This window comes from Excalfactoria chinensis, chromosome 18 (assembly GCF_039878825.1).
Source record: "Excalfactoria chinensis isolate bCotChi1 chromosome 18, bCotChi1.hap2, whole genome shotgun sequence".
Taxonomy (NCBI): Eukaryota; Metazoa; Chordata; class Aves; order Galliformes; family Phasianidae; genus Excalfactoria; species Excalfactoria chinensis.
In genome coordinates, this window is record NC_092842.1 from 8,342,501 (window position 1) to 8,357,871 (window position 15,371).

Genomic DNA, 15,371 nt, shown 5'->3' on the forward strand with positions numbered 1-15,371 from the left:
TGGTTCTGGCACATAAAATCTCATCTTCAGCGCTATATGATATAATCCCTTTCTGAGATGCGAATACAGGAATTCCTATGGAAATATGGAAGTAGTAGAAAGATGAGGACTGAAATCAGAATGTCCCATATATTCATCATAAAGTAATATTTATGAAGTCCTGACAAGGCAGTACAGAATCTGTGACAAAAATACCTTTACTCTTTCTCTGTAATTGAATATTGTTCCAAGAGAAGGGAAAAAAAAAGTAAACCCAAACCCATGGAATTGCATGGCACAATTTAAAATCTTATTCTTGTACTGCATAAAGGTCCTTTCCATTAAAGAAGGTAGTGAAATTTTATCACAGCTATTGCCATTCATAAATCTTATATCTATTTTAATTCAATCTGGTTCTAGCCTCTGAGATGCTGCACCACAATTTGATTACTACAACCATACTTTTTAACTGCTGTCAGAAGAGACAGTGCCTTATATAAACATCTGCCAGAACACATGCCTGCTTTCTATAGCACCAGCTTTAAATCATGCTGTGGTGATGAATCTTTATCTGACACTAATACTTTTTAACTTCATAAGGACAATTAAAATGAATTGTAGCTAAATGCACACATAACAAATCAATTTAATTCTTTGTTACATGGTAGCATGCTTTGCAGGCCTTCAAAACTTACTTTCATTTTATTTAGAGTTTAAGAGGAGGCACGGCGGTACTGACGGACTGTCCCTGACATGAGAGTGCCCCCAAAACCAAAGTGCTTTGGGAAGTGCCATCCCAGCAGGGCCACAGGTTCACTGCTGTCATGTTGCCTAGGTAAGGGCACCTGCAATCAACAGCAGCAGAAGATGGAAGCAAGGTACAGAAGAGCGATAAGCAAATCAAATGTGCCCCCAAGAGAGAGGTTAATCAAACCAAATCCACATTAAATTAATCTCCATAAGACCAGAAAAACATTTGTAGTGTGAGTGAGATGCCTGGAACTGGGAGATAAAAGTGATGCTCCCCAGCAGAGCCGGCAGCAGAACACCAGCACTCCCTGGGGCTGGCAGTGCGTTGGGCCTGCAGGAGGCACAGCCGTGCTCAGGGCCGCTCCAGTGGCATTCGGCAGTGTCTCCCCACCTCCTGTTCAGTGACTCTTCTGTATGAAATGGCACATTCTGAATTCTTTTAAGTTAAGCAACAGCAGAGCATGATCTTATTTTAAGTACTGCATGGAAACCCAAGGCCTGTATCCTGTGACCTCCATGGCACCAATTGCTCCTTCCATTCAGGGCTCAGCCCTACCCAGCCGAGTATCCCACATTGGCAGGGCACGAGAAGCCGCATAAGGACTGTTACTGCTTTGACAAATCTAAACAATCCTGGCATTCCTAACGTGGGGGTGTTTTATTTAAATATGACTCAACCAGTAGCCTGACTTAGTGTACTAATCACGTATTCTGAAACAAAATCTATATTAGAAAGTGTAAATTTTCCAGGTAAGAATCTCTGTCTTCACAGGAGCACGATGAGTGTCGCTCCGTACAGTGGATGTGCAGGCGCAATGACAAAAGCCTGCCTCGCTGGGGCTGCACCACCAAACCGAGGTGCTCGCGGTCACCAGGGGCAGCCACTGCACACCCTGACTGGGTGACAAATTTTACACCGAGTTGCAGCACCCCGAGGGCAAAGCGTGACACAGCTGCCTGCTCCCAGCATGACTCTCAGGTGCCAACCAGCCCCAAAGCAGCTCTGAAAGCAGCTCAGCCGTTGGCAGCCTGCCCCTGTGCCTGCCCGCAGCATCGCTGTGTGCACATCCCCCCGTGCCACACCAGGACCGGGGCTGTGGGCAGCCGTGTGCTGCTGGGCAGCAGGATGATGCCCAGCTCATCTAAACACTCTGAAAGCTCAGGAAATAATAACGTGGCAGATGCCTGTATTTCAACTATGTAATGGCGTGCAGGTAGTATGGAAACCACTAGCACTGGCACAACCTTAAAAACATCTGCAAACATATTCGGATGAAGAATATTCTATGCAGGGGCAAAATATTTAAATAGAAAATAGTCTGCACAGATTTTAATCCTGGGTTATTTTAAACATTATCCACATTAATCACAGCATTATTGTTTCTTACCTAAGTTCTTTATCTACTTTCTTTGAGGGAAACTAATTCTGGAGATCATAGAAAGCATTTGTTCGTGATTATCAAGAACCGCACACAAACAAGGCTGAAACAAGAGCAGCATGCAAAAATGTATTTAAGGACTATCATCCCAAAATGCTGCTAAAAGCTATTAACCAGTACGTGTTAATTGCCACAGCATTCATATTAATTTTCACTTCAGGCCCGACATTACGGAATATTTCCCCTGATACATTTTAAACAAAGTTTAATTTAAGGAACTGCTTCTATCAACACTTATGAAAATTAACAGCCAAGCAATTAGCACTCATGAATTATCCCTTCCCCCATGCTTGCAACATCATCATTTTTGAAACAGTTGCTGTTAGAGAAATCGTTTGATTTTTAACACATCACCAAAACTACCCACAAAAAACCCAAGTCGTGATGCTGCGCAGAGGTACCATTCCTTGCAATAGGATTTTTAGCATCGATCCAGCCAAACTTATCTCCAGTAGTCAAGTACACCTACAAAGGTCCTAGAAGGTCAGACAGATAAACTAGAAGAGTTCCTTAGACCTTGATTTTCAGCATTATTATGAATATAGCAATAAAAAAGCATCTTGAGAAGACTGGTTTGCATGTGAGAAAAGTTTCAACTTTGCCTGGGGCTCAGTGATCCCCTCTTTTCTTTTCCAACTTTCTCCTTTAACTATTTTGCATATCTTTAGAATTTGTTTTTGACTGTCCTTTAGCATTTTGGTGCTTGGCAGCATTCTTCTAGGGATGTAAGAGCAGCCATGTGGTGACAGGCATCTCAAATTGAACTGACAAGACATTTCAGTGATGAGAATTTCTTTAAAGGCAGCAGACTTGGAAGAAAAATGGTTGTGGAATGGCTTCAAAGATTACTTCAACAGGAATTGTACACAGAGGCCTTAGCAAGACTTATTCATTCAGGTTCCTGCAAAGCTGAATAGTTGATTCTTGCCTGATTTCCTTCTATCCCAGTAACAAAACACATCCTGCTAGTGCTTTTCTTACCAGTAAGAACACTCATATGGGTGAAAAGCTTTGACATTAATATAGTACCAAATCTGTATTCTTTCAGATCAATGTCTCAGAGAGGTCTTATCACCCTACTGTCCAGGGACTCATGCAAGCCACACTTTTGTGTGAAAAAGAGAAAGAAAAGACGCATTCCAAATTTCTGCTGAATGAAAACACATCCTTTTACCACAATTAACAAAAGCCAGCAGACAATATTACCCCCATTTTCTACGTTTAGAAATAAGGGAACAGAGCAATTAAGGTCTAGATTCTGCAACAAAGCTTTATCCTTAAAAATCAACAGTCATTAACCTCTCTTTTTGGGATCCACAGGTAAGCTGAGTGTTATGAATCTCACAGCTGTTTCACTGAAACGAGTGATTACGATGCTGTTGGTGTTTCATTTTTGGAGCCTGGCTACGGCTTTCAAGCCTGTCTTACAGTCAGTCTTACTTTCCCAACCTATCAATCGTCAGCAAGTTGGAACAGTAAGCAATGAAAATACGATCTTTCAAATCTTGCCAACTGCAACATACACGTCATGTATGGTAACGTAGTTTGCATGCAGATACAGGAAACCAATCTGGCCACTAATTTCTTAAGCCTTCAAGTAATTTTCTCTACAATGACAACCTAAGTAGTTAAGTCTACTTTTCATACAGTGTTCTTTGCAAGAGTTTGTGAGGTTCATTAAGCAAGTTGTATATCCCACAAGATTCATAAACCATGCAAGTAGCTGCAGACGTTAGATTTTACATTAACTCTACAAAGGAAAAACTTGAAGATGCAGGTAAGAACAGTTACTAAGTACATCTCCTGGTTAAGAGATGAAGTTTTACAAAGCACACAAAAGCCACAAGTCTGTCCTGTGTAACTTTGTGACAAGACTCACCTGAATTCTTGAGCTGATTAGAATGCTTGCAATGAAGTTGCATTTCACAAGCCATATTAACTACATTTTTTTGGTAATTAATGAACTGATCAGAACAGAAAGAAATTAGAGTGCTCTAAAATTTTATTATTTCATAAAATTGCAGAAGTGCTTATGAGAAGGACTCCAAATCTGGCAGAAAATGCCTGCAAGATGTAAGCATTTTAATAAATTGGCTTTGTGGGTGTTATGGTGCACAATATTTTCTAATATTTAGCTGATTAGCTTAAAATAATACATCAAATGCAGAGGGGGAAGACCCAGGATAAGATGGTTTTATGCCACTTCAGGTCAGTCAGGAGCGGAATTACTGTCAGGTAAAACCATCCTGCACACAGTTGAGATGAGTACAGAAGCAAACAGCTCACGCATAACAGTACATCACTTTCTTGAAGGTTTCCCAGTGAATCACAGGTGTTACTCAGCCAGCTGAAAACACGTCACCACACTGAAATACACATCTATTAAAACAACACAATGACCAAAACAAAGGCCTAGCTATAACCTTAAAGATGTCAGAGCCACTGCGATCTCCTGAGTAAATACATAATTAAATAGGTTTTCTTAAAGATGTGTTTAATTAGGCTCCTAGCCCCGCCTTATCCCTCCTGCCTCTCCCCAATTATGTACCATTTCCCCAAGAGATAAGTGGCTCCACTAATTATGTAAATAAGCCATGTGCTATTTCCTGAAAGAACTGTATCTATCTGTGAATACTGCTTATCTGTTATCAGTGAAAACAAATACAAAACTTGCAGTATTTCACCAAAAATATAAATTTGGTCCATTTTACAGTACTGAAGAACAACAAACGGACACATGTAGAATCAGACATGAGATCTGTGTTTCTTCTCTGCCTCAGATGGTAACACATATCGAAGTGCAGAGGATACATTTCATAAGCACACTGTTGAAAAGCTTACCAGAATAAAATAAATAACGCCCTTATAATTAATATAGCTCATTTTTAGACTAGCAGAATGTCAATTCAGTTATTTTGGAGACTTCAATAGGTATTCAGGTTTCTAAATCACAAGAAAGCTGGTTCACGTCATACACTACACATCACGATTGAGTAGCACTGATGTATTTCATTAATATCTGAAACTAATTTGTGCAATACAATATCCCTCAAATGGAACAATCACCTGCTAAATATATTGGACAAATATGAAAATTAAGATGTTAATTACAGTCAACTATAATTCATATCAATATGGTAAAAAGTAGTTAGGATTATCAAAGTGGGAAGGAAACACACTTAAGTTCTTCAAGTTTCTGAGAAGAACTGCAGCAGGGAGCCCAGCTGAGGCACGGGTGTTAAAGCAACAGAGCTGGGATACCACTGAACTACAGCAACTTGCTCTTAAAGAAGTATAGATTGTATTTTTACTTCCACTATGTTTGACTATCGGAAGTGAATGTAAATACTTGTCAAACCGAGAATTCATGAAGTAACAACTGTGAGGTGTTTTATGTCTTAGTGTTATCAGCAAAGTACTGCTATCACTTATGAGGCCAGAAAATTTGAAAACCCAAATTAGCACTAACTACTACATACCAGTAAGAATAAAATAAAAACAGAGGCAACTTTTGCCACGTGGACTTCATGGTCTAAAAGTTACCATTCCAAGAACTGCTACAGCTCACCACCTTCAGGTCAGGGACCACTTGGATATAAGAAAAATCTCGGGTTCACTTACCTTGCCATCGAATTTTGAGTACTCATTGAAGGGGTTGTTCAGCTGTAGTGGACACTGCTCAAGTCGCACAGACAGAATTGACTGCTTCCCAGAACAGGGAGATCTTACTCTGAAATTCTTTTTTTCAAATAGCGAGCTCAGCTCCTCTGCTGTAGATCAGAAAAGAGATGACAGCATTTGTATTAGCAGACATAAAGAAACTACTGATTATCACAAAAAAAAAAAATGGCATTATATGAGAGAGAGGGAACAACATAACGTGCATAAAACAGCAAATGCTCAGATCCAGCACTCTTAAAACACGAAGATTCAAAAATACAAGAAGTTTGTACAGCACTAACACTTGGCTGAGCAGGAGATGTGCTCTTCTCACACAGCGGATCACATCATCACAAGATCTGCTTGGGGCAAGATAAAAAATAAAGGCTCAGAGTTAAGCAGTTCTGCTCTTTCTGCTTGCCTGTTTTTTCCAAGTGAAGAACTGCTGCTCCATCTACAAAGGGGGATGCAATAACACTTCAAACTAAGTTCTCCCATTGCTGTACTATGCTGTCACTACACTATCAGCCGGAGGCTGACAACTAATGCAGAAGAAGATTTGCTTCTTTGGATTTTGCTTCTCAAGGTAAGACTGTATGCAGGCTCCTCTCAAAGTGCCAAACCCGTAAACAGTATTCAAGACAGAGAGTCTGGGCAATTTAAAACAAAACAAAACAATGAAACTTCCTAAATCAAAGGTGGTAAAAGTCAATGAGCACTTCGTGGAATCTTCGAGGTCTCATAAAATTCCTGTCATAAGGTCTTCTAAAATGAAGAGATTGCATAGTTGAATTACTGGCAATGGTTTAACTCAATGGTTACAGGCATACTTAAAAATAAATATTTTTCTACACACAGAGCTCCTTGTATTTACAAGGACACCACAAAACCAGGACAGAGCCTGGGGTGTTTTAGCATATTAGTACCAACGGGTCTCATCTGCGAGAAACTGTGACTGAATCTGGACAAGCTTTCTCCACATCTGCTCTAGGAACGAAGGGCCCCAAACTCAATCAATCACTACCTGAGAATCAGCACCAGTTCTCCTGCACTGACTCTGCATTCACACTTTTAGATTCTCTCACATCTGAAAGATTTACGTGCTGCTCCTTCAAGGAAATGACAAAGCTCCTGAGGCAGACTGACTGGGGACACAATCTGCAGAGAGTTGATTCATTTCTTAAGCTGTGAAATTAAAGCATGTCAAATTATAGTTACTCAGAAACACAGTTTATCTTTAGCAGCCTGAAAATTCAGACAGTGGCAAAGGTGCTAAACACCAACACTAGCAGATACACAACAGTCTTGTGAAGGGCTTTGATTAATCAATAAAATTGATTAAACTCTTCTTAAATGTGCCATCTTGAACACCTTTAGGTATTTTCTTTTTGTAACTATTTTTCCTCGATAGAAAAAATAATCTCAATTACAATTATGCCAGAGTATTATCACCAATTGGCACTTCTCAGTCGTTTGGAAAGTACTCTGTGCCCTGGAATTCAAAATAATGGTTTAAATGGCTCAGGTGAAAAAGCACGCATTGTGTCTTTAAGTTCTGTCTCTAGGGAATTGTAAAGATGATTTGTTTGCTGTTTCCTTTGGGCTGATGCAGAGGAAGAAAATCATTCAAGAATCAATCTAGATCACTTCAAGAATCACTCCACATTTGTCAGAGTGATGTCCATTTCGCTTTGAGTTCTGCACAGGTTTCACACAAGTCAAATTTCTCAGGTGACTGAAGAGCTCAAACCACACGTTAAGTTCTGTAATATCTGCATTCTACGGGACTAAACTCAGCTGACTGGGATACAATTTTCCATTGCCCCAAATCTTTGTAATTTCAAAAAAAAACGTGCCTCATTTGGGAAGAACAACTTGAAAGCCTTCTAAGGATTTGTGCAAAAAGCCTAAAAGGAGATTCTGAAGAACTACGGCCTCTCATTAAGTGTTTTGTAAAATAATTTCTCACAGAATACAACTGAGAGTTGCAACTACGCCCTTCAACCCAGGAGAAAACATTTTTTAAAATGCAAGGAGAAAATTCAAAGGAAAAGACCTCATTTTTTACACTGAATAGCATGAACTGTGAAATTTTTTCATTCTTAATTGAAAGTTAGCGTTGCTGTTACTCGGTGTCACGGTGTTTATTTCAGCTCTATGTGAGTTCTGTCTACATGGCGCGGAGCAGAGTCGATATTTTCATTTTACTGAAAAACTACTGATGCATATAAAGGTGATGTGAATTGGTGGCACAACCAAACAAAAAGACCTCAGCTGTGTTACACTTCACTTCCAGCCAGCTTCCCCTGGGGCACCGCTGTATCTGCTCATCTCCTAACCAGCTTCAAACACAGTTTCTTTTCTAAGTCTTGCAACCACTACAAACTTCTCTCTGCCTCATTCCTTCGACAAGGCAAGCAGCTCATCTCGCAACAGTGTGCAAACAGACAACAAATAAAAAACACTCTTATTTCTTATTACCACAGACAAAATTACTTTTCTCTCACACCCTTTTATTCTGATTAGTATACTTTTATTTCTGTGTACAGTAATTAAAAAAAAACAAAAACAAAAAGGAATCACCAAGGATAATCTTTCATCTATTGCCTCAAATTATGACTATAAATCCACCTCTAGTTCAATGGAAATGCTTGCAATATTTCCCTCTTACAGCAATGCATCTCTGTGATGTGTTATCTATGGAGATGATGTTATCAGGCTAGAGCAGTAGAAACCAGCAACCTTCCAGCTTCATTTTAGCAAGCAGGGTGTCAGCCACAAGTTTGACTTCATCTAGAGCTCATATTAACAGAGGCAGAAGAGAACAGCCAAATTCCTCCTGTGTGAAGCAGCTACACCTATGGTTACTGCTTTCATACATGTTTATCAATAATGTTAAATGCAAGGAATGGAACAGATATAGGACATAAAGAAAGATGCTGCTGACATATTTCAGGGATCCTCTTTTTCTTGGTCTCTTTCTACTATGTTGCTCTTCTTGTAATTAAGTGAAGAAACTCCAAGAATCCCAGTAACAAAACTGTGTCTGGAGTTTTTACATAATGTATCTTTTACCTAATTTGATCTGCAGCCAGGAGGGGCTGCTCACCCCCAGCTTCTGCAATACCAGGGTAAGACCCAGCACAGATTTACAGTGTGGGACGCTTCCTTTGTCACTGGTTGATGTGTCATTTTATCTGCAAGAGAGCTCAGAAAATCGGAACGTCACAGTGGAGTCCATTCAAATAAGGAAACACAAACAGAATGGAGTGCAGGAAACTGGAATCTGACTGCAATGTAGTGTAAAGCAATATCAGTGTAAGCTAGGGATTAAGAGGAAAAAGAACTTTATCACCACTGATCAAATGCTAAAAACATACTGAGCAAAGAGCTGGAAGTTATGGTAGATTAAACTTTAAAACATACTACTCTGCTTACAGAAGTAGAAAGGCAAAAACATTTTGGAATGTGTTAATAGAGGCATCAAACACAGCTGAACATTGCACTAAGGATTAGTGCAACTGTGGTGCTCATGTGAGCAGCTTTGTTCACTCCTCTAAAAGAGGAATTACACAACTGGAGAAGGTTCTGCAAGTACCAGCCAGGAAGATACATGGATTTAGGCAAAAAAATGAAATATGGAGATTACATGGGGCCTCATTAAGATATATACAAATTTTGAACAAAGCAGGCATGACAAACCACACAGGTTTGAACACATGTCAAATACAACAGAATAGATGCCAGCCTAAGCTATGAAACAAGAGAACTGAGATTTTTTATTCCTAGCATTACAGTTCAAACTGTATAGAACATCCAAGTCAGAGATACCTCACTTTATATTAATAACAAAGCAGCATACGTTCTTGGGGAAATTACTGACGCTGTTTTTTTTCCCAAGAAAAAGTGAAATAAACTAAAGCAGCATTTATTGTTCTTTTGTTTAAGTAGATCACATATATACATACAAGTTCTCCTTACCCAGAAAAACAATCATAAGTTCTTAGATGTCCATTTCTAAGAAATCCTTAGACTTCTGCACACCAAATGCCTCTGCAAACAGCTGGAAAACCATAACTTACATCATCCTGCATTTTGAACGCAGGCACTTGCTGGTCACCTACCCATACAGCAAAGACAGCATGTCCCATTACTGAAGTGTGTCACAATAATACTGAGCGTCTTACTACTCCCATTCCTTGCTCACTGAGACAACAAAAGATAATGGCGTTACAACAGAAATCCCCAACACTGCATCAGTAACTCACATTGCACAAAGATACTGAACAGCTGCTTCACTTGTTTCAGACCAAACAAGTGGTTTTAAACATCTGATCTCTGTTTTGCCCCTATTTGCAATGTGCAGAGCCCTGTCACAGGCAAAAACAAGCGGGAGGTCTGTGGTCCCTCCACCAACACACAATGGGTCGTGCAGAGCTGTGGAATGGAAGGCAAATACAATTATCGGCACTTTAAAAGCTGAAGTGAAAATTATGAACTGAGAACACCATAACAATGAAAAGCAGAAATCAGAACAGTAGGAAGATAGTAGGTCTTTCCTTTTTACCTGAGTAAGAAGTGTTCCTGTCTTTCCACTGCACATTTTTGCATTTTATTTGATTTTGTCTCTCTTTCCGCAGCCGTTCCAGTCTCTGAGCTTGAAAAGAAATATTATAACTATAAGTTTGTCAATGAAAGTTTACTATAAACAAAGACATAATTAACTATCTTTATATGAATAAAGATGTTTTATATTGCATATGTAGGAGAAAAAGTCATAAAATTTTAAAGGTGGCACCCCTGAAAAGCAAATACCAACAAAAACATGAAAATGTTCTTGATTTATAATTGAAATTAGAGGATATAAAACATTAATAGAGATCATAAAGATAGTATTAACATAGAAGAGAATAATAAAATGTGAAAACTTCTGTGATTAATATGACATTTCATTATATAAATCATTAATAACGGTCTTAAAGGAATTTTAATGCACAAATGAACTGAAGTGAATATTACATTACAGGAATAAAATTACTGTTATGAATTACTCTACCCGTTTCAAAAATTAAAGATAAATGAACTCAGACTAGACTATTAAAGTTTTAAATATAAAATCCTTTATCTAAAAATCATGAAAATTATAAAATGTCAAAGCTATATAAATTAGCATAGCTTTTTCTTCAGTATGCTCTAACAGTTTATAGGTAGTAAAATAAATGATTTGTATCTTCACAACATTAGTCAAACCTTAAAAGGAATAAAGTATTTCTTTAGGTATATTTTGACTCCATCTTCTAAACAGGGCCTGAAGAAAAGCCTCAAGCTTGGGCAAAACAGCAACGGACCCACAGGGCAGTGCAGAGCTGTGGGTCAGCATTCTGACTGCGAGGGTCCTCCTGGGAGATGGGCGGCTGGAGCTGGGGCTGATACCCAAAGCAACACCAAGGAGTAACCAACACTACAGAGCAAGAAATGAGGTCGGACTGGGAATGAGGACTAACCGTGCTGATCATGGAAGGAAACAATTTGCTGTATATATTAGCAATTTTGATGCATTGGGCTCATTCGTCAACTAAAATGTGTTTTCAGAAGAGATTCTGAAACACTGAATTACCCCGACAATTTTTAGACACAATTTGAGTTCCTTGAGCCATTTCGACAATTAAAAAAAGAGGTTAATAAATATTTTCTATGCCTTCTACTACTTTTATTACTATTTTTAACATTCAGCCTTTGAACAGAACCACAGGCACTGAAGTGATTTTCTCCCCCATAACAACTCTCAATCTGGTGACTGACTAGAAAATATTCAAATAGTTCCAATACTGTGAAGCTGCAGCAAGCAGTTTAAGGTACAGACACAAAGAGAGACTTCACTGCCAATTTCCCACAGATGAGAGGCCAATGCATAAATGCCTCTGTGCAGCGCTGTGAGAAGTGAGGAAGGTGATATTTCCAGTCATCGATTCAAATACTGGGTAAAACTGTCACAGTGTGGATATTTTATTCTGAAAGAAACCCCTTTATTTCCCTCTCTAACCATTATCCAGACTGTGGTTCAAGACTGCCATCTGAAACCCTTTCAGCCTAAGTGGACCATTATAAAATATCCATAAGACTTGCATGCAAAAAAAATAAAATAAAGGAAAACACATAGAACAGAAATAAGAACAGTGTGTATTTTCATGGCATGTGGTAACCACAGCCATCAGTTCATTAAAGAGGAGGATTTTGGCTCACAGGGATCTATAGCATGGTGTCAGCATGGACCAACCTGCACGGACAGCCCACCCCACTGTGCCCCTGCAGGTGGATGCAGGAGGTCAGTGTATGAAGTGAGGGTCAGAACACAGGGACCACCATACAGCCACTGTCTGTACTAACTCCATCCAAATTTTCCATCTCTGTCTTCTATAAAACAATTCCACAACATTAATTTCTGTTCCACTCCAAAGTAGATGGAATTATCAGTACCTACATTAAAAGTTCCAGTTATTAAAGGTTTATTCTCACAAGCAGGCTAGTTTGAAAGCTTTCAGTGCGAGAAAAGCCACTGACCAAATGTTGGCTCATTAACTATTAGCAGCTAGATGAGCCTTTGTTTCTAGCCACACTGATAGGGAAATTCACTTTTCCCCTTCACATAACACCGTGCACAGGCCCAGTTTCACACTGCTTGTTTTCCTGGGCATGGCACTGCTAAGGCAGTGTGGGGATGGAGTCTGGAACCAGAAATCCCTATGAGCCAGGCAGCTCCTGCAGAAAAGGAGGAAAACCTCCATGGCAAAGAATCCCTATATTCTCCCCAAACTCAACATGCAGTGCCCTGACATTTTTCTTCCACTGCACACTGTCTCCAAATCTAAAGGATAACTTTATCCTTTAGGATCTATCTAAAGGATAACACTGGGATGCACATAACACTCATTTCCAAAAACTGGCTCCCCATTGAACTTCTTAACATTTTAGAATATGCCACCAACTGAAAACTTTTGTGGTTTCCAACCATAACTTAAATAGAGATTATTTCCTCATTATTCCTTGTTGAACATTAAAAAAAAATAAGTAAATTTGGGTAATACAAACTTTGCTTCTCCTAAACAAGTCCTCAAGGACAGCATCAGGCAGTCTGGCATAACAAACTTCACACTGTGCCTCTGAGTCAGTTGTAGGTACATCGCCAACTAATTTCCAAGTGTAACTCAATTAAGAGAGACCAGCACTCTGTCTTGCCACAACTTTTGATAACTGATTTGTAAAAGTTATTGCCAGATATTTACTGCCATTTTACCTTTCAGGCTGAGCACAGATGTTTCTTCTGAGCTCTAGGTGGTGTTATACCTTCAGAAATAATTTGGATAAATAGGATAGACTGTAACAGAAAAACAGATCAATACTGACCACCCCACATCAGCCTTTTCATACATATTTGATATTGTAGTTTTCATTCGTAGCATTCCTTGGGTGTAAGTACAAGTCTGAATACTACTAAAACGTGTGACAGTTTTCTTGTACTCAAGTTAAATGGAACCTCTTTTGAAAAAGTACACAACTTTAAGCTTCGTAATTTGCTAACTTAAAGCCTAGCTCAAGGTTTTGCTTAGATACAAGACTTCAGAAAATAAAAAAAATACAGACAAATCATTCACTTCACTGCCTCACAAACTCCACTCTTCGTTTTCATAACACAGAGATTCAGTGCATCACTAGGTAGATATTTCTCAGAAAAGAACCATCCTGTACAAAAGTTAACACCCTTCCAGACAGCAACCACAGAAATACAATACACTGCTCACGTAGATTTAGAGCTGATGTCTTTACAGCTCGTTTTAGTATGTGAAGCTGACTGCCTCAACACTGCTCTGTTCACAATTAAGTAAAACAGTTGACGGCACACCAAAGCATCTGAATCACAACACCTATTTTACAAAGAGGGGCTCTATATTACAAAAGGGGAAGTTTGGCAGTATCTAGCTAGTCATGCTATGCTATGAGCAGGTAATACTAATAGAAACTGAATTTAAAAGGTTAACATTGTTTCAGCTGCAAACATCACTTACCTGTGTTGGATCGTCTTCTAATTCCAAAGTCCCAGCTTGAGGTAATGTCGACTGATTGGGAATATACATAGCCCTGAGTCTCACCATTGCTTCCCTGTGTTTCTGAAGCACTGTCTCCATATGTTGATGAGGGATTAAACTTCTCTAGGTCGACATCATGATCTATCAGGACCATTTCACACATCCCTGTGTCATCACTGGTCACGTGTGACTGTCGAATGTGAGCAAGTATAATTGTTGGGTTGTCCAGGAAAGCCATTCTGCCCACAAGACCACCACTTCACTATACTATCTTCTCTCCATCTTGTTGCATGGACACTGTACCTAGAAAAACAACATACACAGCATTTAGAAAAACAAACAAACAAATAACCAAATACTGATCAAGAAGGCTCGTATTTTGGATGCACAAAATCTGATTCAGTTTTGTACGGAGAATTATTTCAGTTCTGTTCCAGTTCCCTGAAGTTAAATGGTTTGCTGAGATCCACTTACAGAACAGCAGTTTCACGGTGGGTCACAGCAGCCCAAGTTCTGTTCTTCATTCTCTGTTTCCATTACAGAAAGTAGGCCTGCTTTCCCTGAAGGATTCCTCCCTGTCCTCAAAGTGAGAGGCCCTGAGGCAAACACATCCCACCTTCGGGCAAACGTCTCCTTGCTGTATTGCACATGCCAAAGGCCTTCTGGCCATGTGACCGGGGTGATGTGACCACAAGGCTGCAGACACAGCTGAGTACAGCATGTGGACGTTCTAAAAGTGCACTGAGAATGTAGTTTAAATATAATTCCTAACACTGCTTATCAGAAAAAGGCCACACTTACCTGTGAGCAGTAAGAACTTGCTTAAATAAGCAACTGCCTCAGGCTTCCAAAGGGTCCACAAACTCCCAATCAAAAATTACTGCTGCCCCATCAATGTGTCATATAAATGTTGGCATGTTAATTGTGTATTTATAAGATTGTTAATGGTTAGTTAATGTACCTCCCACACTATTATTGTACTTGAAATGATTTAATGTCTGCTAAGGGAGTTAACAACATGTAACAGCAGATGTGAGATTTTTACCTTTATACTCTGTACCCCGACTTCATGCTATTAGCAGTCAGCGTGCTCAATTACCCAAGCTTTACTATTCAAACATGCAATCACTTCTCCCATAAACAGAAACAGTAAGAAATTACCAGAAATTCTATTTCAAAGTCCAAACTTGAATGCAGACAAACTTGAATTTCCCTTCCTCCTCTGCAGGGTTTTCAAAAGGACACATAAAACCTTATTTTTCAATAATAATTAAATATTCATAGAAATTCCAGTTCATGTAAACAGTGCCCAGAAACATAAACAAAAACCACCACCAACAACCAGCACCCAAAATTCAGTTTAGATCTTTATGCCACCCTTCAGCATTTGCTACCCACACAACTTTAACTGGTTCCTCCTTTGAGAGAAGCAAAGTACAATTAGATGGCACAGATCTGG

General features: G+C 39.3%; 1 protein-coding gene across 3 annotated transcripts in view; it reads right to left on the minus strand.

Annotated features, from left to right (window-relative positions):
* The window catches only part of MAPKAP1 (MAPK associated protein 1), an 85,265-nt gene that overhangs the window by 63,717 nt on the left and 6,177 nt on the right, over positions 1 to 15,371 (minus strand). For all 3 annotated transcript variants that reach the window (XM_072352375.1, XM_072352376.1, XM_072352377.1), the window contains exons 2-4: positions 13,892 to 14,215; positions 10,396 to 10,485; positions 5,790 to 5,938 (exon numbers count right to left, since the gene is read on the minus strand). In XM_072352375.1, coding sequence (XP_072208476.1) covers positions 5,790 to 5,938; positions 10,396 to 10,485; positions 13,892 to 14,150 — 498 coding nt within the window. In that variant the 5' untranslated portion in view covers positions 14,151 to 14,215. The remainder of the gene's footprint in view (positions 1 to 5,789; positions 5,939 to 10,395; positions 10,486 to 13,891; positions 14,216 to 15,371) is intronic.